Source organism: Petaurus breviceps, unplaced genomic scaffold (genome assembly GCF_028583685.1).
Source record: "Petaurus breviceps papuanus isolate PSGF00001 unplaced genomic scaffold, PetGlider_PUasm1.0 183, whole genome shotgun sequence".
NCBI lineage: Eukaryota > Metazoa > Chordata > Mammalia > Diprotodontia > Petauridae > Petaurus > Petaurus breviceps.
The window spans coordinates 22,342,282-22,370,082 of NW_027185791.1; the positions used below are offsets into that span (position 1 = coordinate 22,342,282).

General features: G+C 38.6%; 1 protein-coding gene across 2 annotated transcripts in view; it reads right to left on the minus strand.

Annotated features, from left to right (window-relative positions):
- Window positions 1–25,889, minus strand: part of LOC138161004 (cryptic protein-like) — a 30,765-nt gene extending 4,876 nt beyond the window's left edge. Inside the window, exons 1-6 of one of the 2 annotated variants that reach the window (XM_069087762.1) lie at window positions 25,435–25,889; window positions 25,122–25,171; window positions 24,840–25,019; window positions 23,917–24,022; window positions 23,722–23,831; window positions 14,781–16,197 (exon numbers count right to left, since the gene is read on the minus strand). In XM_069087762.1, coding sequence (XP_068943863.1) covers window positions 16,073–16,197; window positions 23,722–23,831; window positions 23,917–24,022; window positions 24,840–25,019; window positions 25,122–25,171; window positions 25,435–25,457 — 594 coding nt within the window. In that variant the 5' untranslated portion in view covers window positions 25,458–25,889 and the 3' untranslated portion in view covers window positions 14,781–16,072. Of the gene's footprint in view, window positions 1–14,780; window positions 16,198–23,721; window positions 23,832–23,916; window positions 24,023–24,839; window positions 25,020–25,121; window positions 25,172–25,434 lie in introns of those variants that run through there. The other variant, XM_069087763.1, reaches the window with a different exon arrangement.
- Between the last annotated feature and the right edge of the window lie 1,912 nt (window positions 25,890–27,801).

Below are 27,801 nucleotides of genomic sequence, written 5' to 3' on the forward strand. Positions count from 1 at the left end.
ACATTTCTTAAGTCTCTATTATGTGCTTTACAAATATTCTCTCATGTGATCCTCATAAACTCTAGAAGGTAAAGCTATAAAGGTGACAGTGTCTGACTTATAAGAGACTTCTAACAAGCGTTTATTTAATCAATTGATAGATATGTTCCCAAGGACATAGCCAATGGGAAAACTATAAAGTCCTCAGGTTGTGGCCTTGAATATATATCAGTTCATGCATGGTTTTTGAATAAGCATTGAAACCATAGACAAAATAAAGGGAAATATAGATTTTAAGAAGGATTTAGGATTTCTGCATCTGTTTAAATGGCCTGATTTTTCCCTTCTCCCTCCCCACTAACATTATCATCTTAAAAATTGTTTTGATTTTCAATCAGAGGGACCAGAGAAACTTATATATGTGTGTATATTTATATGTATATATACAAATATACGTGCGCGCTCACACACACAAACACACACACATACACACACTACACACTGGATACTAATGGATACTACTGATGGAGCCTTGAGAAGATTGTTTCCATTTTAATTGATTACAAAGCTGGAAGACAATTTTGGTGTTAACATTGAACATTTGGATGCCATCTACTAAATCAACAATCTTTAACTCCAGGTATTCTGAACAATTCATCCAAGTGGGGAAAGCAGGTAATTGATTATGTAAGAAGCAAGGTCTTAAAACGTGGTAGACCATCAATCACGTATTTTGTCATGCCTGGTGGAATCACGCACTTCTCATTTACACATTTGAAAATGTTCCAGGGACTCTTGAACAGTCAAGGCAGACCTTCTTGGTAGCGGGCTAGCCTATCATTTCCATAACATGAAGGTGATTGAAACTGACTGTTAAATTGGATATGCAAATATAAGACTCAGTTTTGCAAAATGGATAGCAAGACAGCCTCATAGTCAGGAGGGCTAAGAATTAAGTCCTGCTTCTGACACATGCTAGCTGTGTGACCATAGACAAGTCATTTAACCTTGAAGTTCTTCTAGATTAAAAGACTATAGGGTACAATTACTGATGAGTTGATCATCTATGTAAGTGGAGAGATTTTCTATGCTGGGATTCCTTATGTCTATGAAATAAACAGGTTCAGACCACAATATATGTAGAGTTTTCAGGCAGTTAGAAAGTACATGGATGTTACTTTTTATGCTAAGATCTTCCTATTTGGCTAATGTTCCTAGAAAATTTGTTAATTAGAGTGTTGTTTGCATCATTTTTAAAGTTAATCATTTGTTTAAAGTTAAATATTTTATTCCAAATGAAATTTCCTAAAGGTAAGACTAAATGATGCTAGAATTTCCCTGATTGAATTGCACACAACCTCTATGGGCCTAGGCTTTACTGACACTTACTTATGTTGACAACAGCGATGGTCTGTGAATAACCAAACAGAATATTGTCCTTCAAGACATAAATATAAACAGAAGTTCCTCTTCTCCCCCCCGACACCCCACTGCTTTTGTTGTTAAACCACAACACATATACTTTTAAAGTTTGTCTTGAAACATTCACAATCAAAAGAGTAGATATACAAATTTACTCCTTTCAAAGTGACTTTTTGTAGAGGTCATAACATGAAGGAATTTTTTTCCCCCATTATAGCCATTCTCAGAAGACTGTCTTAAGTATGTATATGTGTGTGTGTGTGTGTATATATATGTAATTCATCCACAGGTAAGAGATTTTGGGGAAAGACTGAAATAATTATTGTTTTTTAAAAATCCATTTCTTTGTAGTTGTTCAGAGAAATTACTTTCTTGAGTACCTCCATGTATAGAAGAACACTGTACAGCCTATTTTACAATTGCTAATCCTGCATTTATTCATTTTGAAATATAGGATCTGTGATTGTGAAGGTTGAAAAGATAAGTATTAGAAAGAGATCAGCAAGGGAAATGCTGGTTATTGTTTCCATCAACAGATATTTTGAAGTATCCAATGAACGGGTTATGAACGGGTTAAGTGCTACATTCAAATGGAGGCAGACATTAATAACAACAAGGATTGTTCTTTTTTGGGAAACCCTAATGGTCTCAAGGTCTTAAAATGGAATCAGGATCTGTGTCCCTAGTTAAATGTGTTTAGTTCACTTTGCTAAATTTAACTTCTGGTTTTAAGCTACCTATCAGTTTCTCTGAAATACTCTTGTAATGTTCTGATGAGTAGAAGTGTCCTTGAAGAAGCTAATGTTTTGTCCCATACACAAGGTTTCAAATTTTCTCCCCTTGTGAAATGACTGATCTTTGTACATTTTTGTGATCCTTACCCCAGACACACACACACACACACACACACACATTCACTCACACAAATGGTGAAGATGGCAGACATGAGCAATTGGTGAGACAGAATTGGGCATGGATTTCCACAAGGCAAAGGTAATGACAAATATCTAATAATGCTTTTGTCTATGTGAAGGACTTTTTATACACATATCTCTGTGCCAGTCAGACCATAAAGAAAGCCATATTAATAGTATATAATTAATAATGTAATAATATGGATAATTAAAAAATCATCCAATTGGAAATATATAATAGACATTTAGTAAGGGGACACTGGAGTGGAGGAGGAAGATCAGCATTGGATATTGAAGTTGGGGAGTTTACTCTCTAAATATGATCGTTGAGGTGACAAAGAGAGAGTAGGGGCAGAGGAGAAGAGGGCCTAAGTCTGCGCCTTGTGCTACTCCTGAAGCTAGGGGTTATACTATGGACAATCGACCAGCAAATCTTTTGCGGAGGAGTGGTCAGATAAGTAGGATGAAAACCAAGAGGAAGCAGCAATATGAAAATGCAGAAAGGAAAAGGTGGTCGATATTGTCACATAACTCAAAAAGTCAAGGAGGAGGAAGAGTGAGAATAGGCTACTGGATTTTGTAAGTAAGAGATTATTGATAACTTTTTTTTTTTTAAAGCAATTGGGGTTAAGTAACTTGCTCAAGGTTACACGGCCAGTTATTTCTGGGTGTGGTGCTGAGTATCTGAGCCCAGATTTGATCCAGGTCATCCCAACACGGGAGCCGGTGCTCTTACTTGCTGAGCCACCTGGCCGCCCCTAAGCAATTGGGGTTAAGTAACTTGCTCAAGGTTACATGGCCAGGTGTTTCTGGGTGCGTGCTAAGTGTCTGAGCCCGGGATTCGATCTCCAGGTCTTCTCAACACTGGAGCCGGTGCTCTTACTCGCTGTGCTACCTGGCCGCCCTGATTATTGATAACTTTTGAGAGAGCCATTTCAATCTAGTGATGAAGATGGAAACCATATTACAAAGAGTTAAGAAGTGAATGAGAAGAGAGGAAGAGTTGACAACTAGTGTAGAAAATTATTTTCTGGGCATTTTTCTATGAAAAAGGGAGAAATATGGGGCAATAGTTTGACAGGATGGTGGAATGAAATGACTTGAAATTCCAGATTTGAGGGATGTTAGGCGGTTATAAGTTATCCCACTAATATATACTGAATTTGTTATTAAATGAAATTTAAAAACATCTCTCAAACTATTCTTTCACATTTTGAAGAATCATGGGGGTAAAGGGATTATAAGGAATCTGAATTCACCTCTCTGCCTTTGTGTATAAAGATTGAGTTCCTCAAGAGTGTTACCAGACCTCCAACTCTATTTTCAGAGTGGTAATTGTCATGAATATTTGGTACTGTTTTAAAATAACGAGAAAAGCCACATGTAAACAGAAGAACAGATCAATAGAATAAATTAGGTAGGCAAGAACCAGTGACACCATGATAATAGTGATGGTTCTATAAATTAAAAAATATAAATTATAGGAAGAAATTGGTTTTTTGATAATTGCTAAGAAAACTGGAAAAGAGTTTGGCAGAAAATGGGTTTTAGATCAACTTCTTATCTTTAACATAGTAAACTCCAAATGGACCCTCAACCAAAATATAGGCCATATTATTTAAAAAAAAAAGATTTTTTCAAAGAGGAGTACAGAAGGACGTACTCATTATTAGGGGAACTATCCTTAACCACACAAATGCTAGTGGTCACTATCAAAGAAAAAAAGGACAATTTTACTTATATAAAATTTAAAATCTTTTGTACAAACAAAATCAATGAAGATAAACTAAGAAGAAAAACTGTCAAGTGAGAAATCTTTTTATTAAGTATCATTGATAAAAGGTAGGCATCCAATATAAATAAGGAATTATGCAACCATAAGGCCAATAGTTATTCCATAATAGAGAAGTGGTTTGGAGGAGGTGAACAATAATTTAAAAAACATTTTTTTTGGAGGGCAATTGGGGTTAAGTGACTTGCCCAAAGCCACACAGCTGGTAAGTGTGTCAAGTGGTTGAGGCTGAATTTGAACTCAGGTCCTCCTGACTCCAGGGCTGGTGCTCTATTCACTGCACCACCTAGCCCCGTAAATTTTTTTTAAAAGAAAACTATAAATAGCCATACAAAAACATGTCCTAAATCACTAAAGGTTAGAAAAATGCAAAATTTCAGCTTTTACCCTGAAAATGAGCAAAGATGACAAACAATAGGAATAGTCCAGGTTGAAAGAACATTGGGAAGATGTGCATACTAAAAAAGTATACGTGAAAGTGTGAATTAGTTTAAATATTCTGACAAAAAAACCCTGAAAATATCAAAGAAAAATGATTTCCTAATTATCCCTCTATTGCCCATATAACCCAAGAGGTTGAAAACAAGGATAGAAGTCCTACAGAAGACAAAAGAATTATTGCAGCATTTTTTGGGTAGTATTAAAGAAGTGTGTGTGTGTGTGTGTGTGTGTGTGTGTGTGTGTGTGTGTGAGAGAGAGAGAGACAGAGAGACAGAGGGAGAGAGAGAGACAGAGAGAGATGTCTACTTTATTGGTGAATGCCTGAATAAACTTTGGAATATGAATTTGGTTGAATATTCCTAAGTAGTAATAACTAGCAAATATGAAAAGCTCAGAGAATCATGAGAAAATTTATATTCATTGATGCAGTGTGAAACAAGGAAACAAGGAGAACAATAAACATGATTACTATAACCATGCAAATCAGTATAAAGAAAATAAATGATCTCATAACAGATCAACTAAAGAAGAATGACTAGCTCTTTTCAGCAGTCAGGAAATGTGGAGGAAAACATTTTATTCTCAATGCCAGAAAAATCACAGTAGCCGGTCATTTTAATTAACTACATTTTTTTGTTACAAGGGAAGAGTTCAGTTTTGAAAAGGGGGAGGAGAGAGGGCTTCATTTCCATAAATAGATATAAAAACAAAAAGCAATAAAGTAAAATAAATAAAACTGATTCTAAAAATAAATAAATTCTCATTGAGTTAGTTGACTTAAATCTGGACAAATATGAAAAGGTCTCAGAGAAGTTCAAAAAGCCCTGAGTTAGCTTAAACCTGTTTTTGGTGTATAGAAAATAGCATTTCCCGAATAATGGGTACTTCCTTCTGTACTCTCTTTTAAAAAACCTTTTTTTTTTTTTTTAATAATATGACCTTCTATATTTTGGCTAAGGGTCAATGTTAAATGTTAAATGGCATAAGAAGTTGATCTAAAACTGATTTCTGCCAAACTCTTTTCCAGTTTTTTTAGTAATTATTATCAAAAAAACAATTTCCCCCAATAATTTATATTTTTTAAATTTATGGAACCATCAGCTATTATCATTGTGCAATTGGTTCTTGCTTATCTAGTTCTTTCTGTGAGTTTTTGGTATTAGTCAAGTACACGATAAAATAAAATAATTTTTAGAAACATGCTCCATAAATGGAAATGACCATTCTTTATCTCTCCACTCCTTTTCTAGTGCCTTGAATAGTGATGAACTAAAAGAACAATAACAAAAAAAAAACTTGTTGATTTGCTATTCTATGAAAATATGAAAAGAAGTAGACTTAGAGGTTGCTTCTGGCTTATCCACAAAGAGGATCATCTTATTATATCAAGGAAGGAAAAATAATATGGACGATTGTCTTCATTTTCCTTTGTACTTGTCTGTCATCCGCTTCAGTGTGAAGAATGGTAATAGAATATAATTCTATGTCCCCTGCAGAGAAGAGGAGTGAGTGGAGGGGAGGAGGGGGGAGAAATTTGAAAAAGTAGCAGCTAGTCCAGAATGTCTTGAACATAATATAAATACATTTTGTTGATGTGTTGAGAACATGGATTTTGTACTGCTCCTATTAAAGGAATAAACTCCATTAATTGACTCATTTAATACCCAGGTTGAACAACACCTTCCCCATCAAAGGATTTCTTTGATTAAAGTCTACTGGTTAACAATCTTTTTAGAAAATCTGAATAGAATCTTGGTCTAGACTTTTCCCCCTCTCTAACAAGTGGTGCCTCCTGCCTATTCTCTTGAAAAGAGGCAAGGGGGCAGCAAAAGCCAGCAGATTCAAATAGAGCCCCAGGTAGCTAATTGCCAGGGCTGCAAACTCGCACAGAAACACTTGAAAGTCCTGATTGTAGCAGGCAGCACCTTTGTTCCATATTTCACTGCAAATCTAAGAGGTATCGTCACTGAGCCAGAGAAGCCTGGAAAGCTTGGAAGCTCACAGTCAGCTGCTTTCCATTCTGGCTTTGTATCTTGGGTAGCTAAGACAGAATGGAATATGATTAGTGAGATCACTTATTCTTGAACCTGAGTGGTTGAGGGATGAAGAGGGAGAAGAGTAGACTTCATGAAAGCAAAGCAAAACAAAACAAAACCCAGCACAGTTAGGCAATGCACTGAAGCTTAAAGTGAATTGAAACCATGACAGTATTAATTTTTTAAATTCTTTCTTGAACTTTTTCTTTAAACAGCATTTCTGTTTGCTTAGTGAAGTAGCATAGTATAGTAGAAAGAGAAGCATTTATTCATCAGTTAGTAAGTGCCAGTAACTGTGTTAAGTGCTTTGCAAATATCTCATTTGATCCTCATAACAATCCTGGGAGATGAGTACTATTATTTTTATCCCCACTTTACAGTTGAGGAAACTGAGGCAGACAGTGGTTAAGTGATTTATCCAAGGTCACACAAGCAGTAAGTCTGTGGAGCCAAATTTTAACTCAGGTTTTCTTTACACTAGGCCCAGTACTCTGTCCATTGTACCACCTAGATGCTGGTGACTAGAGAACCAATATGGTAGAGTGGATTAAGAGGTAGCCTTGGGAGTCCAAAAAAAAAATGTTGGTTCAGTTCTGCTTCTGAATAGTGGTTTTGTGATCCTGGGTAAGTCATTCTACCCCCACAGTTTCCTCAGGTAGCTCTCTGAGGCTATAAGATTTCAATTTGGAGAATTTTTATTTGAAGTTCCTTTTGTAAATCAAATCCCAGGTCTGCTTAAAAAAATTTTTTTTCACACGCTCTTCCTCCTCCAATGCCCCCATAGACACCTATCTTCTAATAAAGTAAAGCAAAGACAAAAGCAGCACCAGCAACCCCACTCTATTAATTATAGCCAACAGCAAATGCTTTGTCCCCCCTTTTTTTTCTACCAAGAGAAAGAAGGTATGTTTCATCATTAGTCCCCTGAAGTTGAGATTTGGTCCTTATGTTGAACTGAGTAAGTTCCAATGTGATTTTCCTTTTCACTGTCGTTGTATGTATTATTCTCTTCCTTTTGCTTACTTTGCTCCGCATCAGTTCATGTAAATCTTCCCCAATTTTTTCGACTTCTTCATTTTCATTATTTCTCTCAGCAAAATATTAGCATTTTCATGTTTATTTGCTATAATTTTAAAAGGTAATTAAAAATAACTAGAAAGGAAAAGGAGGAAAAATGAGTAGAAGCCTTTCCCAATGTAAAAGAAAAATACTATGGGTTCACTGAACCAGGGAATAGGAAATAACAAAAAGTCTATAGCAGTTTTTCAGTGACAAATCCTTCCTTCTTAAGGTTTCAAGGAAATAAATTACAAGTATGATGCTTAATGTATTTTCAGAAGTTTTATATGACATGATAAAAAAAACTACCTATAAACAAGATTTACTAGAATGAGCAGAATAAACTGCTTGTCTCACCCAGGGACTAGTATTCCTGCCTATCATCAGGAAGGCATTTGATTCACCTAACAGAAAGGTTGGATCAGAATATACCTGATGTGTTCAGCTGTTTCTGGATGACCATATACATCTCAGTGTTAAAAATAACTTAAAAAAAACCTGGAGAGCTTTAAAATGACAAGGTAATCTTGTTGACCATATGAACAGGGATTTTCAAGGCTGGAAGATACTTTAAAAGCCTTTGAGTCTAATTCTCTCATTATACAGATGAGGAAACTAAGGCTGATAGACAGTGACTTCTCCAGAATCAAATAGGTAGTAAGTGTCTGAGGCAGGCTTTGAGTCCAGTTCTCTCCGAGGTCAAATATAGCAGTCTATCCACTATGCTAGAATGCCTTAGTCCCAACTGGTGGCAGCAATATTTGTTTACATCAAGATGACTGGCCAATCACCAAGTCAGGAAGAGGGACCAACTCAGTGGATGTTAAAGGGAATGACCTCTCTCTCTCTCCTGTGTGTATACATGTCTCTTTCTGTCTGTCCCTATATCTTTCTCTGTCTCTATCTCTTTCTATCTGCTAAACGTGTACCCATAAACTTGTCTTACTTGGAGAAGTGGAAGAGAAGTGACAGCCTTGTTTCCACATCGGCAGTAGGAGATGGGGTGGACTAGCTGAGCATTGGTCTTTAGACTCTAATTGCATTTGCTGTTTTGTGTTTAGGTGACTTAACAGCAACACTGAGGTGAACATTTACATCCTGGAGCCAGAATGGAAGGTTCCCCGGTGGTGCTGGCTGCCTTTAGGAAGAATCTACCTTTTCTGCTCCAATCTAATCTCCCATCTCCAACTCTCTTTCGGACATCTGGAACTGGATGTCCATTAGATATCTTATACTTAATAAGTTCAGAACAGAACCCGTTATCTTATCTTTACCCCCAAACACCCCTACCCCCACGCTTCCCTATTCCTATAGAGGCTACACCGTCATGCTTCTAGTCTTTTAGGCTCACAACCTACAAGTCATCCTGTATTGCTCATTGTCTCTCGTTCCCCTCCCCTCACATCCAATCTGTTGCCAAGGTCTGCTGATTTCACCTTTGCAACATCTCCCAAATACTTTTCCTTCCCTCTTCTGACACTGCTAGCTCTCTGGCGCAGGTCCCCATCACCTCACTCTTCAATTACTGCAATAGCCTGCTGCTGATGGGTCTGTCTACCTACTTTTTTCTATTCCACATTGAGCACCTGAGGGGATTTCCCTAAAGGGCAGATCTGACCCACCTAGTCAGGAAACTCCACTGGCTTCCTAGCACCTTATTTCCATGGAAAGAAAATATTCGTGCTCAATGCTTTACAAAACACTGTAGAAACAGGAACTGTTAGAAGAGGTACAAGCCTTTCTACTCCCCACCTCCCCCCACGTGGAATAACTGCATACCTGCAATCAGAACGAGGTTTAAGATTTTGTTTCTGAACGCCTTTAGGAAAGAGAAAGATGACATTTAGTTTGTCTGATGGAAGAAGAAAAAGAGAGGATAAAGACAGAAATGTCCAGAATGGTCTGATCGCATACATGGCAACCATTTGACTAGATTCTGAGGTAAATCAGGAGAGCGAAAAGACTCAGTGTTCTAGGGAGCCACAGTACAGTTGGTGCATGTTTCTCCTTGGCCCTCTCCTTTCCCTGTGCAGTTGGCCATGGAGAGTGCATGAACTTCTGGCAGCAACAATGCCCAGTTTGTTAGGTTATGCCACAGTTGACCGAGTGGCCAATAAAATGGGTTAGCATAAAGCTGGGAAGCAAACATTATTTGTAATAAAAAGTTCTGGAAAAACAGAGCTTGTAATTGCATTGTTAGAAGGATGGTCTACTCCAAGTTAGAGCTGAGAATGTTCCCGAGTTGGGGGGGGAGGAGCTCTTTTTATCTCTTCTCACAACTGTAGATAGATGGGGCACTTAGCCTGGCGAGTAATCCAAGGCGGATGTTCTTTTGTTTCACATTTCATTTCTATTTTTTTAAGGAGTGTTTATGCATGTGCCAAACTCCTTCCTAACAGGTTGCATGGGAAGCAGCTTTCACAGATCTCAAAGTAACAGGTTCATTGGAATAGTGGCTTTCTCGTGCCTCATCTCATTCGATAATGTTTCCATATGTTATCAACACTTTCATAGGTTACATTTCTTACAAGGCGTACCTTTATTTAACATTTAAGGCCTTTCACAAACTGCCTCCAACCCTCTCTACCTTTCTAGGCTTATTTAGCATTACTTCCTTTACGTTTGACGATCCAATAAATATTTATTTATTCATCACCTGCTATGGGCAATGCACAGTGCTAGTTACAGTTGATATAAAGACAAAATGAAAAATAGCTTCTGCCCTAAGGAGCTTCCATTCTAATGGGGGATACGGAAAAGTCCAGAGTGTCCTAAAAATCTTAGTGCAGATTTAAACTAATTGTTTAGTGAACTGTAATTTAATTACACACACACATATATACATACACACATATATATGTACATATATATTTATACACACACACACAGTTAATTATTGGGTTCGAAGAAAGCACTGATAAATGGGAAAACAGGGAAGACCTTCCAAAGGCTATGATACATGAACTGAGTGATCCTGGAAGGAAACTGGGGATGTTAAGGTGATAGGTACCTTCAGCCATAGGGGCCGGCCTATGAAAAGGTATAGTAGCAGGGTGTAGAGAGTTAAGTGAATTGTGAGGTCTTTAGTAGACAAGAGTACTTGAAGGGGAATAATATGAAATAAGCCTGGAAAAATAGGCTCAAGCCAAATTGTGATGGGCTATTGAATTCCTATTAAGTATTAATATGCTCTTATTGTATCTGCTATGCTATTTAAATTAGTAATAAGACAATATTTCAAATATTTTCCCTGTGGGAATTCCTTTCACTAATGTAATTTCAAAAAGTGAATTCTTTTCAATAAGCATGAGCAGGTAAGTTTTAGAGAAATGCTTGAATCTCAGAGAAGTTAAGTGACCTGCACATAGTTTAACAGCTAAGCGAGGGTCACAGGCCAGATGTGAACGGCCTTCATTCCAAGTCCAGGACTCTATTCCTGACGGTCAGCTGCCATAAATATTTTTGCACATAAATGGCCTTTTCCCTTTGATTATGTTTGGGTATAGGCTTAGTAGTGGGATCAAAGGGCATGAATTATGAAGTATCACTTGGTATATAATTCAAATTGCTTTCCAGAAAGGTTGTATTCATTCACAGGTCCTCAAGAGTACATTAATGTGCCTATTTTTCTCACAGTCCCCCTTCCATAATTTATCATATTCCCTTTTTGTCATCTCTGCCACTGTTATGTGTATAAGGTAGAATCACAGAATTGCTTTAATTTGTATTTCTCTAATTAGCGATTTGGCCTATATTTCTTGCCTTGAGAACTATCTGTTCATATGCTTAGACCATTTATCAGTTCAGGAATAATAGCTCTTATAAATTTGAATCTGTTCCTTATATACGTTGAGATGATTCCTTTGTCAGAAAAACAAAAACGTGCTTCCAAGTTTCCTCTCCTACCCCTAGCTTATTTTTTTCCTTTTCCTCTTTACTTATGGGGCATATATTCAACATAAAATTAATGATATTAGATATTAATTGAAAACAGATGACATTTACATAGTGCTTTACTATTTATACAATGCTTTATGTACATTATTTCATTTCATCCTTACAGTAGACCTGAGATACGTACAGCAGATGCTATTAATCCCTATTTTACAGAAGCTGAAGGGGTATTTGTCCATGATCAAACAGCTGGTAACTACCAGGAGTGGGATTTAAAGCTATCTTTCTTCTGACTGCCTTCAGTGCTTTGCATTAATTACCCATTGGCTTCATTTATGGGGTGTATATTGGATTTTAAAAAGTAGTATAATCAACTGCCATTGTAAAATGTATTCAATGGTTACACTTTCAAAATCGAGACTATTTTGATATTAATTGTATATTTTCTACTAAGAACAGATGCAGGGGCGGCTAGGTGGCACAGTGAGTAAAGTGCCAGCCCTGCAGCCAGGAGGACCCGAGTTTGGTTCCGGCCTCAGACGCTTAACACACACACACACACACACACACACACACACACGCAAATTAGCTGTGTGACCTTGGGCAAGTTACTCAACCCCAATTGCCCTCCAAAAAAAAGAGGCTAAAAAAAAAAAGAGAACAGATGCAACTGGAAAATGTAAGTTTTTTTTTCAAATCCAAGCACTCAATGTAAGAAACCTCTCTTCTGATTTTCTTGGGGGGAATTTTTAGATGTCTGTAGCTCTAGCTGGGAAGGGATCACTTTGGTTAAAGTCAGAAACTGAGAGATATTTCCCACAAATAAAATCCTTCCAGGCATTTGCATCAATTTCCCCTATGCACAGAAATAAAAATGAGCACCTTTTGCTTTAAGGTCAATAGAAATCTAATTTTTCCTTTGTCGAATATATAAAGTCAGGGTTGGCTTTTTCCTCTTCAGTTCAAAAGTCCTGCAGGATTCAGAACCTCAAAACCTTTTATATTAACTATTGATCAGTTTGAATTATGTTGTAACCTGGTATGAATGGCTCAGGATAAAAGCTTTTCTTTTCCTCATTTAAAATAAAAACCAAATTTTTGGGAAAATGGATAAAATTTTATATATATATGGCTAGGTGGTCCAATGAATAGAGCACAGGATATGGCATCAGGTGGAGCTGAATTTGAATCCTGCCTCAGATACTCCTAATTTATGTAATCCTGAACATTATTATCTAATGCATTTGTGCCTCAGTTTCCTCATCTGTAAAATGGGAATAATAATAGCACCTATCTCCCAGGCTTGTTGAAAGGATCACATGAATTAACATATGTAAAGCACTTTTTAAACCATAAAGGACTATATGAGGACTAGTTATTTTTACTTAAAGCAATTTTTATAGATATCTTTTGTTTTTACTTCATTCAAATATCTCTTAGTACCTCCCTCTTCTGACTCTCAGAGAGCCATCCTACATGACAAAGAATATTTAAAGAAAAAGAATACGGGGAAAAAAATCAAGAAAACTTGTTAATACACAGGATAAATCTGAAAATCCACACCATGTTCCACACCCATGGAACTAAAGGGGTGGGGGGGAGGGTGGTGGAGCTTTTAATATTCCCTTGTTGGGACCACACTTGCTCTTTGTAATTCTGCAACATTCCTTTTAATCATTTTGAACATCACAATTCTTCTCTCTGGTTTTGCTCTCTCTTTAAGGCATCCTTCACACTGCTTCAGAAAAGCATGGATCCCATTGGTGGGGGATGGGCAACTTCTATTGGGAAGCCCATGGCACAGTTTAGGAGAATATATTGTCAGGCTGGGCAAAATCTGCAGATTGGGGAAAAGGAGGTTCTCATCTTTTGGGCATCCTATAATGTTGAGGTCATTCATTCATTTATTCATGTTTTACATGAATTTATTTTGCCAGGCTCCGTTAGGTATTAGAGACACAAAATTAAAAAAAAAATAAAATGTTAAGATAAGAGCCCAAGGATACTGTTCCCTACCTGCAAACCCCAGAGTCTTCCAGACTTTGCTCACGTGACATTTCCTATAGAAAGGCCTGTCTTGATCCTCCACATTTTTAAAGGTCTCTTCCTGTTGCAGTTATCTAGTATTATTACTTATCTGTGGGCAATTGTATTCCTAGCACTCCCAGAAGACTGTAAGCTCCTATGTGGCAGGGACCATTTTCACCTTTGTCCTTGTATCTTGTGTTGACTTGAGGTATCAGTGAAGGCACTCCAGGTGAAGAAACTCCCCCTCCAAGTCCCAACAGGACAATGACCCCCTGGAAGTAAAAGTAATTAGGACAGGCAGTGTGGCATACTAGAAAGCGTGGAAGTCTTGGAATAGGATATTTCAGTGGGTTTGAATACTAGCTCTTTTATCTCTTCATCAAAAAAATATTAAACACTTACTAATAACTGGAGGTCCAGAGAAAGAGGAAATCGCTATTCCTGTCCCTGAGGAGCTCACGGTCTAAAGAGGGTGACAATATGTGAATAACTATGTACATCTGAGATAGAGAGAGGGAGTAGAAGGAGGAAGGTAAATTTCAAAGGGAAAGGCACAGGCAGCTGTGGGTGGGGAGAGGAAAACTGATTTGGGAAAGGCTTCCTGCAGAAGTATTCCACAATGAGGGACAGTGGGTGCAAAGGCATGCAGTTGGAAGACTGAGTGCCATGGGTCAGGAGGTTTCTGTGACTAAATTATAGAAATGGAGGAAGTGGAGAAGGAAATGGCAAACTACTCCAGTATCCTTAAGAAAACCGCAAATGAGGTCTCAAAGAGTCAGCCAGGACTGGAATGACTGAACAATAAAGCGTAGGAATCCTGGAAAGGTAGGATAGATCAGGTTAGGAAATTGAACAAATATATTGTTCTTACATTGGGATTTATTGAGTAAGGGTCAATGGAAGAACAACATAATATTATTATATAATAGTAAATGTAAGAACATGGCCTTTGGCTTAGGAAAATCTCTGTCAGTTGAGAGTAGGTTGGAATGAAATGGGGCGACTTGAGAAAGGGAGAATAATGAAAGGGATATTGAAATGAACCTGCCTCGTAGGGTGGGGGCAGGGCAGTGTGAGTAGAGAAAAAGGAACATATAAGAGAGACGTGGAGGCAGAAATGAAAAGATTTGATAGCAGATTGCATTTGTGGGGCAAGAGAGAAAGGACACTGAGGCTGGGAACCATGGTCAATAGTGATACCTTTAATAATAGCTGTCGTTGTTGCTGACTCTGTTCTTGAAGAGGACCAGTGACATCACATAATAGCTAACAATTAATCCTCATAACCACCTTGGGAGGTAGGAGTATATTATTATCCCCATTTTGTATATGAGAAAACTGAGGCTAGCAGAGGCTTAATGACACAATAATGAATATCTGAGCTTGGATTTGAATTCAGGTCTTCACAACTCCAGACCTAGCAGTCTGTCCACTGTCATCACCTAGCTTGCTGCCAACAATAAGGAAAGTAGGGGATAGGAGAGAGTTTTTGGGGAAAAGATAAGTTCTTTTTGGATATATTGGGTTTAAGATGCATATTGGATATGACATTGGTTTGTTTCCTTATCTGTAAAAGGGATTGGACTAGATCAAGAGTTCTTTACCTCTTTTATCTAGAAAGATATTAGGGCGTACACAGATTGGATGGGAAAAGAATACATCTTTATTTTCACTAACCTATAGCTAAAATTTAGTGTTTACTTCAATTACAATTAAAAAAAAATATTCCTAGAAGCAGTTTATTGATTTACTACACTGCCAAAGGGGTCCAAGATAAGAACTCCTGGATCTCAGAGGTGGTTTAAATTGTAAATCTATGCTTAAAAATGAGACTCCAAGGTTAAGTTGCACAGCTTGTAAGTAACAGAGTGGGGACGTGAAGCCAAGTCCTTTCATTCCAAGTTCAGAATGTTTCTTCTTCCCCCTCCATAGGAAGGACAAGGTCACATACTGGACTTTATTAGACACCCTTTGGGATTGTGGGCAAGTTACTTAAACCTCTCAAAGTTTTTTCTCATTAGTAAAATAGATATAATACTTATATTCCCTACTTCAAGGGATTTTGTTGAACAAAAAAAAAGTTCAAATAAAAGCTATAGAATGTGGGTTATTGGTTTTATACTTTAGAGTTTTGGTGGTAGACTTACTTAGCTGTTTTTGTTTTAATACATCTCAAGTGAAACCTTTGTCCTCTCTGACATGTCTCATACCTAACCATAAGGTTTAAAGAAGGAGAAGCCTTTTTCAAATAGGTTATGCTTTATTAAAAATAATAATAAACTATTCTTTACCACCTCAGTATAACTCTGAAACAAATAATAATTTATGATTTACAATAAGCTTTAAGCTTTTCCACTCGAAGCAACATATAAAAACTAACATATTGTCCGGGGAGGGGGCTCTTTCTTACTCCTTGTTAAGATAAAGGGTCAAAAGGCAAATCCCCACAAAGTCAAAGGAAGGTGCTTCTTGTTTGATAAAACATCTTTTCATTCATCTCCACAGGATCAAAGATGAAGTCCTCTGCAGAAGGATCCATTGCAGGAGAAAGCAAGAAAGGGAAGGAGAAAATAGAGGGTGTGTTGTAATCTTGACCCTTTGGAGTGTAACTTGGTAAATTCTTCTTTCAGGTCTGAAAAAAATCATTCAGAGAGTAGAAGAGACAAAATCGGTGAGGACTTCATTTAAAAGGAAATGAAATATGAAACGTTTTCAGCAGACTTTGAAATGGGAATTCCCCCCCCCCCCCCTTACTCTTGAAGTTAAGGGTTATCAGCTGGGGAAGCCAATCAAAGACTATTCTGGGAAGAAAGAGCTGTGAATGGAGGCCACAGAGGATCCTTTAAGAACTGATAGGGCTGGCAGGACCCTGACTCAGTGAATCTCACTACAATCAAAGTAAACACAGCACCCCAACCAAGACCGGAGGGAAAGAAAGCCAACTGGCTCTTTACGCCTGGGGCTGGAGAGGGAAAAGTGGAGAGTCAGGGGCAGGTCAGAGACTTGGCTTCCTACTTCAGACTAACAACTGGAACAGAGGGGAAGAAGCTCATTATGTAAAGGTGAAGAGAAGAAAGGCATCCCAGGTGGTTAGAAGCAACCAAGGTGGGGGGTTCCCTGAATAACATTAATATTCTTTTCACTGGAGATAAAGGTAATGGGATTAATGTGGGCCAGTGAGAGCTTAAAGAGAGAGAAAAAAAGTGTTGCATTATTGTCTTGAGAGATTTAACAAGTCACATTCCTCCCTTTCTTAAGGAGAGAAAATCCAGATGTAGAATGGTGGGGGGCTTACTACAGGTCATTGAGCCATCAGTAACACAGGGAGTTTTCAGGACCCAAAGTTCAAAGTGGGACCATGAATAAATTCAATATATATTCCTGTAAGGAGGGGCAGTTTTATTAAGCCATGAAGGGAACAGGAAGGGATGAGGTGGGCAGTAGCAGTCCTATTCCAGGGATCACCTGCCAGCCTTGCCAGGCCAAATCAACCATTGAGTTCAGGCTGCCATGTTGACCATGGTTGTAAGACTTAAATCTTAAGAATATGAAAATCCAGGTAATTTATTAGATGCTGCTCTGGCAGAATCATAAATAGGGACATATTATTACAAAGACTTTGTTCTAAGGTCCCAGGCTGAAAATGCAGCGTCATGGACTCTAGAGTAGAATGGGGTAAGGGATTATGAGGCAATCTCATATATACAAAATACCTGACTGGCAATCCTCATTTTTCCTCCCAGAGAGCAAAGTGAGCTGAATGCTGACATAGATATTAGCAACCTATTTTTAAACACATAGGTTGGGAACAGATAACTCTCCTCATTTCCCTCTGGGAAAAGACTTAGGAGAATATTTGCCAGAAATCACAAGGTGATGTGGAACCGCAGCTGATCAGTCTCCATTATTTTTATTAATAAGGATGAAAAAAAGAAATCAATCAACTAAAAAAACATTTATTAAACACCTACTATGTGCCAAACACTGTGCTAAAAGCTTTCCAAATGATATCTCATTTGATCCTCACAACAGTCCTAGGAGAAGGGGCCATTATTATCTCCATTTTACAGTTAAGGAAACTGAAGCAAAGGTTAAGTGATGTGCCCAGGGTCATACAGTTAGTAAAGATCTGCAGCTGGATTTGAATTCAGGTCTTTCTGACTCCAGGCACAGCACCCTTTACCACTATGCTAACTGCCTCACACATATATAGAGGTTAGCTCCAAGGCTAACTCTCTCTATTCACTACACTATGTTGCCAATATATGTAAAGGAGATTTTAATTTAGTGTTGTAGATACATACAGCATGTATATGTTCATGTATGCAGAAAATTGATAATTTGGAAGTGAAGGTCCTAGCAGTTGGGGCATCAGGAAAGTCTTTATATAAAAGTAAGCACTTACAATTTAGATATAAAGGCTGATACTATAAGCAAACTAGGAGAACAAAGAACAGTTTAACTGTCAGATTGATGGAAGAATTTTTGACAAAACCAGAGATAGAGAACATTATGAAATGCGAAATGGATGATTTTGATTACATTAAATTGAAAAGGTTTTGCACAAACAAAGCTAATATAACCAAGATTAGAAGGGAAGCAGAAAGCTGGGAAACAATTTTTACAACCAGTGATTCTGATAAAGGTCTCATTTCAAAAATATATAAAGAATTGAGTCAAATTTTTAAGAATACAAGACATTCCCCAATTGATAAATGGTCAAAGGATATGAATAACCTGGAAAGACTTTCATGAACTGATGCTGAGTGAAGTGAGCAGAACCAGGAGACTATTGTACACAGAAACAGCCACATTGTGTGAAGACTAACTTTGATAGACTGAGCTCTTCTCAGCAGTGTAAGGATCTAAGACAATTCCAAAAGACTCATGATGGAAAATGCTATCCACATCCAGAGAAAGAACCATGGCGTCTCAATGCAGAGTGAAGCATGTCTCTTTTTTTCTTTCTTGTGGTTTTTCCCTTTTGTTCTGCTTCTTTCACAACGTGACTAATGTAAAAATATGTTTAATATGAATATATATGTAGTGCCTATATCAGATTGCATGCTGTCTTGGGGAGGAGGGAAAGGATAGAGGGTGAGAAAATTTAGAACTCAAAATCTTATGGAAGTGAATTTCGAAAACTAAAAATAGGCTAATTTATTAATAAAAAAGTAAAAGGAGACACTTAAACTGAGCTTTCAAGGAAACTAGGGATTCTAAGAAGCAGAGGTGAGGAGGGATTGAATTCCGGGGATGAGAGTCCAACAGTGTAAAGGTACAGAGAAGGGAGATGGGGACAAATCAGAAGGCTAGTTTGGTTGCAGCATGGCCTATGCAAAAGGGAGTCACAGCAGGAATTTCCCTTGACTAGGAAAGGTGGGAAAGGGCTAGGTTGGTAAAGAGGTTTAAATGTCAAAAAAGAAGAACATATATTTGATCCTATAAAATGAGGATTGCCAGCCAGGCATTTTGTATATGAGATTCTCTCATAGTCCTTTGCCTCATTTTACTCGAGTCTGTGGTGCTGCATTCTGACATTTAAATCACTGGAAATCCCTTAAACCACAGAAAATCACTGGAGTAAGGGAGAGAAACAGCGAAATCTGCGCTTTAAGAAAGTCACTTTAGTATTGTTATTTGGAGGATGGAGTGAAATAGGGGGAGAATCTATACAAGGAGGCTAATTAGGAAGCCACGGCAGAATTACCTGAGAGGTGATCGGTCTCTGAATTAAAAATGGAGGCCGTGTGGGTGAAGAGAAGGAGATATATCCAAAAGATAATAATAGCAGCTAACATTTATATAGCACTGGACCAGGCACTATGCTAAGCAGTTTCCAATTATTATCTCATTTGATCTCTTTTTTTTTTTTTGCTTTTTTTTGGAGGGGGGAAAGCAGGACAATTGGGGTTAAGTGACTTGCCCAAGGTCACATGGCTCGTAAGTGTTAAGTGTCTGAGGCTGGATTTGAACTAAGGTCCTCCTGACTCCAGGGCTGGTGCTCTATTCACTGCACCACCCAGCCACCCCTCATTTGATCTTTATAACAAGGCTGAGAGGTAGATGCTATTATTATCCTCATTTAACAGATGAGAAGACTGAGTCAAACAAAGGTTAAGTGACTTGCCTAGGGTAATACAGCTAGTAAGTGTCAGAGGGCAGATATGAACTTAGGTCTAACATGACCAAGCCCAGGGCTCTATCCACTTCAACATCTAGTTGCCCCAATTTTACGGAGATAGAAAGGACAAGACTTGGCAACTGACTGAATACGTGAGGTGAGTGAGAGGAAAGAGTAAAGGATAACAGTGAAATTTGGAGCCTGGGTGACTCAAACTTTGGTGGTGCCCTCGATGGAATAAGAAAGTTTGAGAAAGCATTAAATGCTGGGAAAAGAGAAGTTCTGTTTGGGATCTCCAAGATAGTCAGTGGCACAACTGGAGAGAGACTAGGTCAGGGTGTAGAAAGCCATCAGCCCGGAGGTAGTCATCAGCCTCATTAAGAGCTGATACGGTCACCAAGAAAGCGCGTAGAGAAAGAGAAGAAATTCAGGTGAGTGCCTCAGTGTGTGTCCACAGTTAGAGGGCGTGACATGGATGAGGGTCCAGCAAAGGAAGCTGAGCAGCAGCTGGACAGATTGGATTCTCCATTTATGAAGCGAGAGAGACCTCAGAGATTGTCCCGTCCAGGGGTCAGCAAACTAGGACCCAAACGGCCATCTTTGTACGGCCCTTGTTGAAAAATGCGAAAACCACTCTCAGTTTGAGAGTTGTACAAAAACAGGGAGGGGACCAGGTTTGGTCTGTAGGTGGCAGTTTGCCCACATTTGAGAAAGAGAAGCCTACCAGAGGTAAATGACTGGCTCAAGGTCACAAGGGTAAGTAAATTGGTCAAATACAAATCCTCCGACTCCTAATTCCCTGATTTTTTTCACTGTGTCATGCTTTATTTCTAGAATCTAGATTAAGTTTTTTGTCCATGGCCACATAGCTCCTAAGTACCAAGTTATGACCTTATGACTCCTTAACACAGGACCAGTATTCTTTTCTTCTGTGCTATGTTTCATATCTCTATAAATGTCAGTTTAGAAACAAGCACTTAAATATCTGGAATGGAAGGTCTGTATTTTCATACTGGGGTGCCTCTGTGTGTGTGTGTGTGTGTGACACAAGCACATGCACACATATATATGCATACATATAGATGGCAAATGACTTGCTGTTATGATATGTTGATGTTAACAATACATTAAAGTAATTTGTTCTTAATAAAAATACTCATGCTTTCTTCCTAAGACATTGAGAGGCAGATTGGTCAACTCTTATTCTGCCCATTTTCAAAGTAAGGAAAGTCACTGAAGTTCTGAAATTCAGTGACTTACACACAGCCCCACATATAACAAATGACAGGGTTAAGGAAAAATACATTGACTCTGGAATTCAGAGTACCTGGCTTCAAACACCACTTCTGAAGCTTATTATAAAGTTTTTATATAGCTCTTTTAAGGGCAGCTAGGCAGTGCAGTGGATAGAGGTAAGGCCTGGGGTTAGGAAGACATCTTCCTGAATTCACCTGTGGCCTCTGACACTCACTGGCTGGCAAGTCACTGAACCCTGCTTGCCTCAGTTTCCTCATCTGTAAATAAGTTGGAGAAGGAAATGGCAGAGCACTCCAGCATCTTTGCCAAGAAAACCCCCAAGGGGTCACGAAGAGCCAGACACCACTGAAATGATTCAACAACAAACAACAAGGTTTACGAGCCACTTTTTAAAAAAATAAATATTATCTCATTGTATCCTTACAAAAGTCCTGGGTGGTATGGGTTGTCATTAGCTCCAATTTACAAAGGAGGAAGTGAAAGCAAATAGTAGTTAGGGGACTTTTACAGGATCATGCAGGTAACCTGAGCCTAGATCTGAACTCAGGTCTTCCTGACTCCAAGCCCATTACTTTATCCGCTGTGCCGCCTTGCTGCTTCCGACCTCTGTGATCTTGGACAAATTAACTAACTCCCCTGAGACTCAGTTTCCACTTCTGTAAAATGAGGACGTTTGGTTAGATGGCCTCTGGGGTCCATTCTCTGTCCAGATCTATTACCCTTAAATCCAAATCTCCCAACTTCGTGCCCGTGGCCCTTTCTTTCCTTTATACTATACTTGCCTATCCTATTTGGTAAGTGCTATGGCTGTCTATTCTAAGGGAGAATAATACATAGAGAAGTGTCTATGATGTAAAAAAGAAGCCAGACTTGAACCAAGATCCTCTGATGCATAACCCAGCATTCTTTGCTCTTTGCTGTTATTACATTGTAAAAATGATTTTGATTGGGCGGGTAGGTGGCACAGTGAATAGAGCACCAGTCCTGGACTCAGGAGGACCTGAGTTCAAATTCAGCCTCAGACACTTAGCACCTACTAGCTGTGTGACCTTGGACAAGTCACTTAACCCCAAATGCCCTGCCTTCCCCGCTCCAAAAAGCAAAAGAAAAAAAAAGATTTTGAGGAATTTAGAGAAACGTGGGATAGGAAAATTTGAATGAATTTATAGAGTGAAGAGAGTAGAATAAAGAGAATGATATTTACAATGATCAATGTAAAGTGACACAAAGTTCAAAGACATTCGAAATCTGATCAATATGCCTATTGTTGCTTGCAGAGACCTGACCCTGAATTGGACCTTCCTCCTTTGGATAGAAGAGAGATGGTGATGTGGTCAATGTGCACATTTCTTTTGCTGAATTGCACTTTTCTGTTACAGGCAAAGGTTCTGTTGGGGACAAGCGGGATACTGGAAAGGGATGGTGATCTTTTTAAAAACCCATTAAGGCATCAGAAAAGAAAGATAATGAAAAGTGGTAAGTTGTTAGCATTCCATATCTCTGGGGCCTCTGATAGCTTGAAAAATGATGGCTCCTTCGATTCTCAAGAAGTTCACATCTCCTCTGTAAGCGTAGGGGAGGGGAATGTCCTGCTCAGCCTGCTCCTAGCAGAAAGGGGTGACACAAGCTACGATGTCACTGGCACATGGAAACTCCTTCTACCAAAGCAGGTCTGCACTTTCCCTGCAAATTAGTCTTGGGAATTGAAAAGCTTAGCTGGAACACTGAAATGTTCAGTGGCTTCCATGGCCAGTGTCATGCAGTCAGTGTGAGGCAGAGATCAGCTGTCCACAGCCTGCACCATGTCTACAGGCTACCTCTCCATACAATAGGATGCATTTCATTTTGGTTGTTGTCAGTTGTTCTTTGTGACCCCCATTTGCTTTCTTGTTTGTTTGTTTTGGCAAAGACACTGCAGTGGGTTGCCGTTTCCTTCTCTAGCTCAATTGACAGATGAGGAAACTGAGGCAGACAGCATTGTGACTTTCCCAGGGTCACATCTGAAGTCAAGAAGACGACTCTTCTTGGCTCCAAGTGTAACACTCTGTTCACTGCACTATGTAGCTGCCCCTTTTAATTCTTTAGCAAGACAAATATTTCAACATTCACGTATTTTCTATGTCAAAATATTTAATACTTATAGTCTTTCTTCAGGGATCTCAATTTGAGGATGTTTGGGGCTGCAGCAGAGACAATGGAGGGAACTCTGGCTCTGGCGTCCATGAACTCAGGTACAAATCCTGTCTCAGTCACTTAAGCTCTCTGGGTCTCAGTTTCCTCATCTGTAAAGTAAAGGTGTAGGGGTGGATGGCCTATCAGGTCCTTTCCAGAACAAGACCTTTGATTTAACTCTTGTATTGTTTTCTTCCTATGACCCCCAAGTGTGTCTGCACAACACACCTGGGACAAGCAGAACCTATGTAGTACAGACAGAAAAGAACAATGGAAAGAGTCAGGAGGACCCTGGCTTCAGGTCTTGCCTCCCACAATCACTAGCTCCGTAATCACGGCCAAGTCATTTGACTTGTCTGAACCTCTGTTTCAGTATCTGCAAAATGGAGACCATAAGTATTTAGTGTATTTGTTAAATTGAAATCTAAAGAAGTTCAGGGAGCTGTTTGCAGATTCATTAACCCCTCAGGCCAAGAATGAAGTGCTTCCCACGTCTGGATGCAGCTGTGACACTTCCCATATTGTCTGAATGCAGCTGTGACACTTCCCATATTTGGTGTCTGTATGCAGATCATCACTTAAAAGAATAAAAGTTCTTCTTACCACAGTTGTTTAGTGTCGGGTCTCTGAAACAGTGAAGCTTCCCGTAGATGCATCTGCATAAGTAGCAGCCCTTGTAGACCCAGTCTCCATGGGCAAAGACACCACAGTTGCTGTGAATGACAAAGTCAGGGATTTGTTCAGGGACAGAACAATCCAGTTCCTCTTCAGTTCAGAAGATGTCAATTCCCTTCTTACCTCTTTCTTTCATCGTGTTCACAGTGTCGCCCAACAAAGTACATCGGACACACACAGAAACTGCCCAGAACACAGGTCCCTCCATTTTGACAGCAGTGTTTGGTACCTGTGAGGATAGTCACCAATGATCCTTTCTAGCAAATAAGCACGCTTCCAAACTCCTTTACCCCAGTCTCCCCCACACCTTTCCTTTCCCCCCTTCTAAGTTGCTAAGGGATCTGAAAGATGTCTCATTTTATTGTCCCAAAGGGCCATAAAATTAGCTGCCTGTTAAGTGTGTTTGCTCAGTTAAGCCTAGTTTGTTTATATAGGGATTAAAAACAAACTGCTAGGACCCTGGTTAGTCAAAAAGGGAGTGCTGACAATTCAAAAGGAAAAACATTTGAGTCTTCGATCTCTATTTAAAAACACAAAGCAAAACAAAAAAACTAGCTGTGATTTCAATTCCTAGTAGCATTATTAAACAAGAGTTTCCTAGCAGAGACCACACAAGTATTTTAATTGGCCAAAACCATTAGGGGAAAAGAAGAGGGAGAGGGAGAGAGAGAAAGGGTTCCCTCACTCCATCAGTTTGAAGTTTGTAACTGATTACAGCAGAATCTCTCACTTGAAAGTTGGTGATAAGCGAGCCTGGAATCTGCCTTTATCTTTCTTTTAGTTGTTTGTTTTAATTACATTTTAATCACACACTAGCAGGGCAGCCCGAAAATACCCATTGAAAAGCAAATGACAAGTTTAGCCCAGGAAAGGCTAAAGTCATTTTTTAAAGTAGGTTGAATAATTAAGGTTACAGTTTGGGTAAAGCTTCCTTAAGAGTTCCTTTTCAGTCATTATACTGTATGCGTATTAGAAGTCTCTCCTCAGGTTCTACCATTTCCTCTTAAAACAGACCCAATGAGTTCTGGTGTTGCATTGTTCCTTACCATCTCTGAACCCAATAAAAGGTATAAATGGCCCGGAATGGAGCTGCTTGGGGCTCTCCGAACTCCTGTTCTGCTCCCTGAGGATATTCAAGGCAGTGTGGTGATTTGGGGGCTGTTGCTTCTGGGCTGTTGTACTGATGCGTTCTCCATTGCTTTTGGCTTTCTCTTTTTGATCAAAACCTTTTTCAAAAAGTCAGAGAAATGAGGTAGTGATGACAAGTCAAAGCAAATATTTTCAAGATGCATAATGAAAACCATAAGAAATAGTAGGCTGCTTCTTACCATTTCCCAAGTGGATGATTTGGAAGACCAAAGTGATGGTGAAAAGAAGCCTGAAAATAAAAAACAAATTTTCTTTGAAATGAGATTTTTTTTAAAAGGTGAAACAAATGAACAAGTAACAATTTGTACTCTGTAAAATCTATTTTGCACAGACAATATAGTTAGACCACTTTATCATTTGTAGACTAATGTTAAATTATTTTGAAAATTTATAAAAGGCATTTTTACTAATTAGGAGGAAGACGAATTTTATAATAACTTATTCTTGTGTCCTTTTTAGCATCTTCAAGGCCTATGCGACATCTGTCCTTACCTGACATGATATGGCCAGGCCATTTTCTCAAGGCCACAGCTAGGAAGGGAGTGATTCTTGCCTCAGCCTCTGCCTCAGCCTCTTTCCAGTTAGCTGAATGGAATTAGGTTTCCAAGGTGAAGTTTCCAAAGTTAATCACCCTCAAGCTGTTCTTGCAAATGAAGGCATCTTCTTTACTTCAGACTATGGGGCTAATGTATCCAGAAACTCATGGAGAATCTCCTGGCACCCAAGAAATTCTGCCGGCACCATAAAGACATAGGTGGGATCATGCCAAGGTCTGTGGCTTTCACTTCTTTAGATGAGGTGCTGAGTCTGACAGTAGGTGATCATTACAGTCCATCTCCCTCCCCCGGAACAGCACAAAGTTTACAGGAGGTGGGGCAAATATCTCCTAGGCCCACCCATGTTTAGCCTTTTCACACACTGTATTTACAAGTCAGACTACACTGAGCAATGCCGAATTCTTTATTTTAAAAAAAGAAAGTAAAAACTGGCAAAGGAAAAATGTAAACATATGGTATTCATGTCAGATGATACTAAGCAATACTAAATTTTTCATTTAAGAGAAGTAAAAACTGGCAATGGAAAAATTTTAAATATGTAGTATTAAGTCAGACAACACTAAAAAATACTAGGTTCTTTTTTTTTAAAGAAAATAAGGGGAAAGCTGGCAAAGAAAATTCTTGGAGACAAGTCAAAAACACTAAGCAATATTAAGCTCTAAAAAGGAAGGAAAAGTTGGCAATGAGCTTTCTTGAAAACATACATACTCAGGAAAGAAGCAGTCTGATGAGGGCTGGTCTTGAAATGAGATTCAGCTTTAACCACCTAGCTGCTTGACTTAGGCAAGTGACTTCACCTCTTAGAAAACATTTCCATCTTTTGCAAAATGGTGATAATATTTGAATTACTTATCTTTCATTATAGTGAGGAAAACGCTTTGCTAATCTTGAAGTGTTATATAAATGTAAGCTTTTTTTAATGCTACTCTCAAAATAACAATGGTGAAATAGTCATTAGAATTTATTAGAGGAATATAGAAGAATGACTTGCTTGTTGTATATTTTCTGTTGCCAAACACTTTTGTGGCTTAAAAAAAATTTTTTTTCTAAAAGGGCTAAAAAAAAAAGGAAAGAAAATGTTCCTTCAAGTAAAAGTTAACTCCTACATTTAAGCTATATGTGTTTCTATATACACATAGCTTTTAAAAAACACACAGCTTTTGATCTTACCATCAACATCACTAAAATAAGATTTGTGAGTTGGTATTCTCATGATAGAAGTAATATAATCCAGAAGGGGGTGGTTGTGACCAAGCTATTTCCTTAGTTCTGTAGTCAGAGGTGTGCTTGAGTCAGAGAGCTGATTATTAAATGTTCAGTGTGAGCGTGAGCGTTTACTCTCCATAAATCGTCAAATGCTACATATCAGGGCTTGATTTATTGTTTTGTTCATTGTGTAGGAAAGTGGAGAAGTGTTCATGCAGATTAAACTTTAAAATATTTCCAGTATGTTTTTCCTCCCAGAGTTTGTTGTTAGTCATTCACTAGCATACCCCTGGTTCTTGTATACTGGAGTGCAGTGTAGGGCTTTCACGTGGATATAAATCTACTTAAATCTCTATCTGTCTATCTATAGTTATAGTGTTTTATGCTTGAAAGGGAAGACTGTCCATTCCAGTAGAATTCCCTTATCTTTAACAAAGGAGAACAGGAGCAGAGGTTGGAGAATAAAGTTAAGAATTTTAAAAGATACTTGTTATTAGAAGCAAGCTAACAGAAGTTTCTCTAGTCCCACCTCCCGGGATTGTAGTGAAGATGTGAAGAGTGAAAAGAGCCGAGCACTTCAGAGGCCCATACAAATGCGAGGTATTGTCATTCAGTCATCTTTGTTTCTCTTGTGGCCTTGGGCTTGAATCCCTAGAGACTGGTGCTGGGGTGAGGTAGGGTGGGCTTCCTTTGTTGTTTTTACTGCCTGAAGAACACAGCAGAATTAACCCCCAAATAAATGAAAACGTCTAAGGGTCAAATCCAATTTCTTTTTGCTTTAAAAAGACCTTTCGAATCTATGGCATGCCAAAATCCTGGCTAAAAGCATGCTGAAATCATGAGAGCACCTTTGTTACAATAATAAATAATAAGCACCTTTGTTAGGAATATTGTTTTTGAGTTCTGTACAGATAGTTCTTTGCAAGGTCCATGTTGCCAGGGACTTCTATGAATCATTTAGTCCAACCTCCAGTCTAATTTCGTGGCTTCTCTGAGAGGTAGTAATCGAGTATTTTACAGGAACCGAACCCTCAGTTTCTTCATTTGTAACCTGAGTATGTGTTACATGAGTAAGGCAGCTAAGCGGAGCAATGGA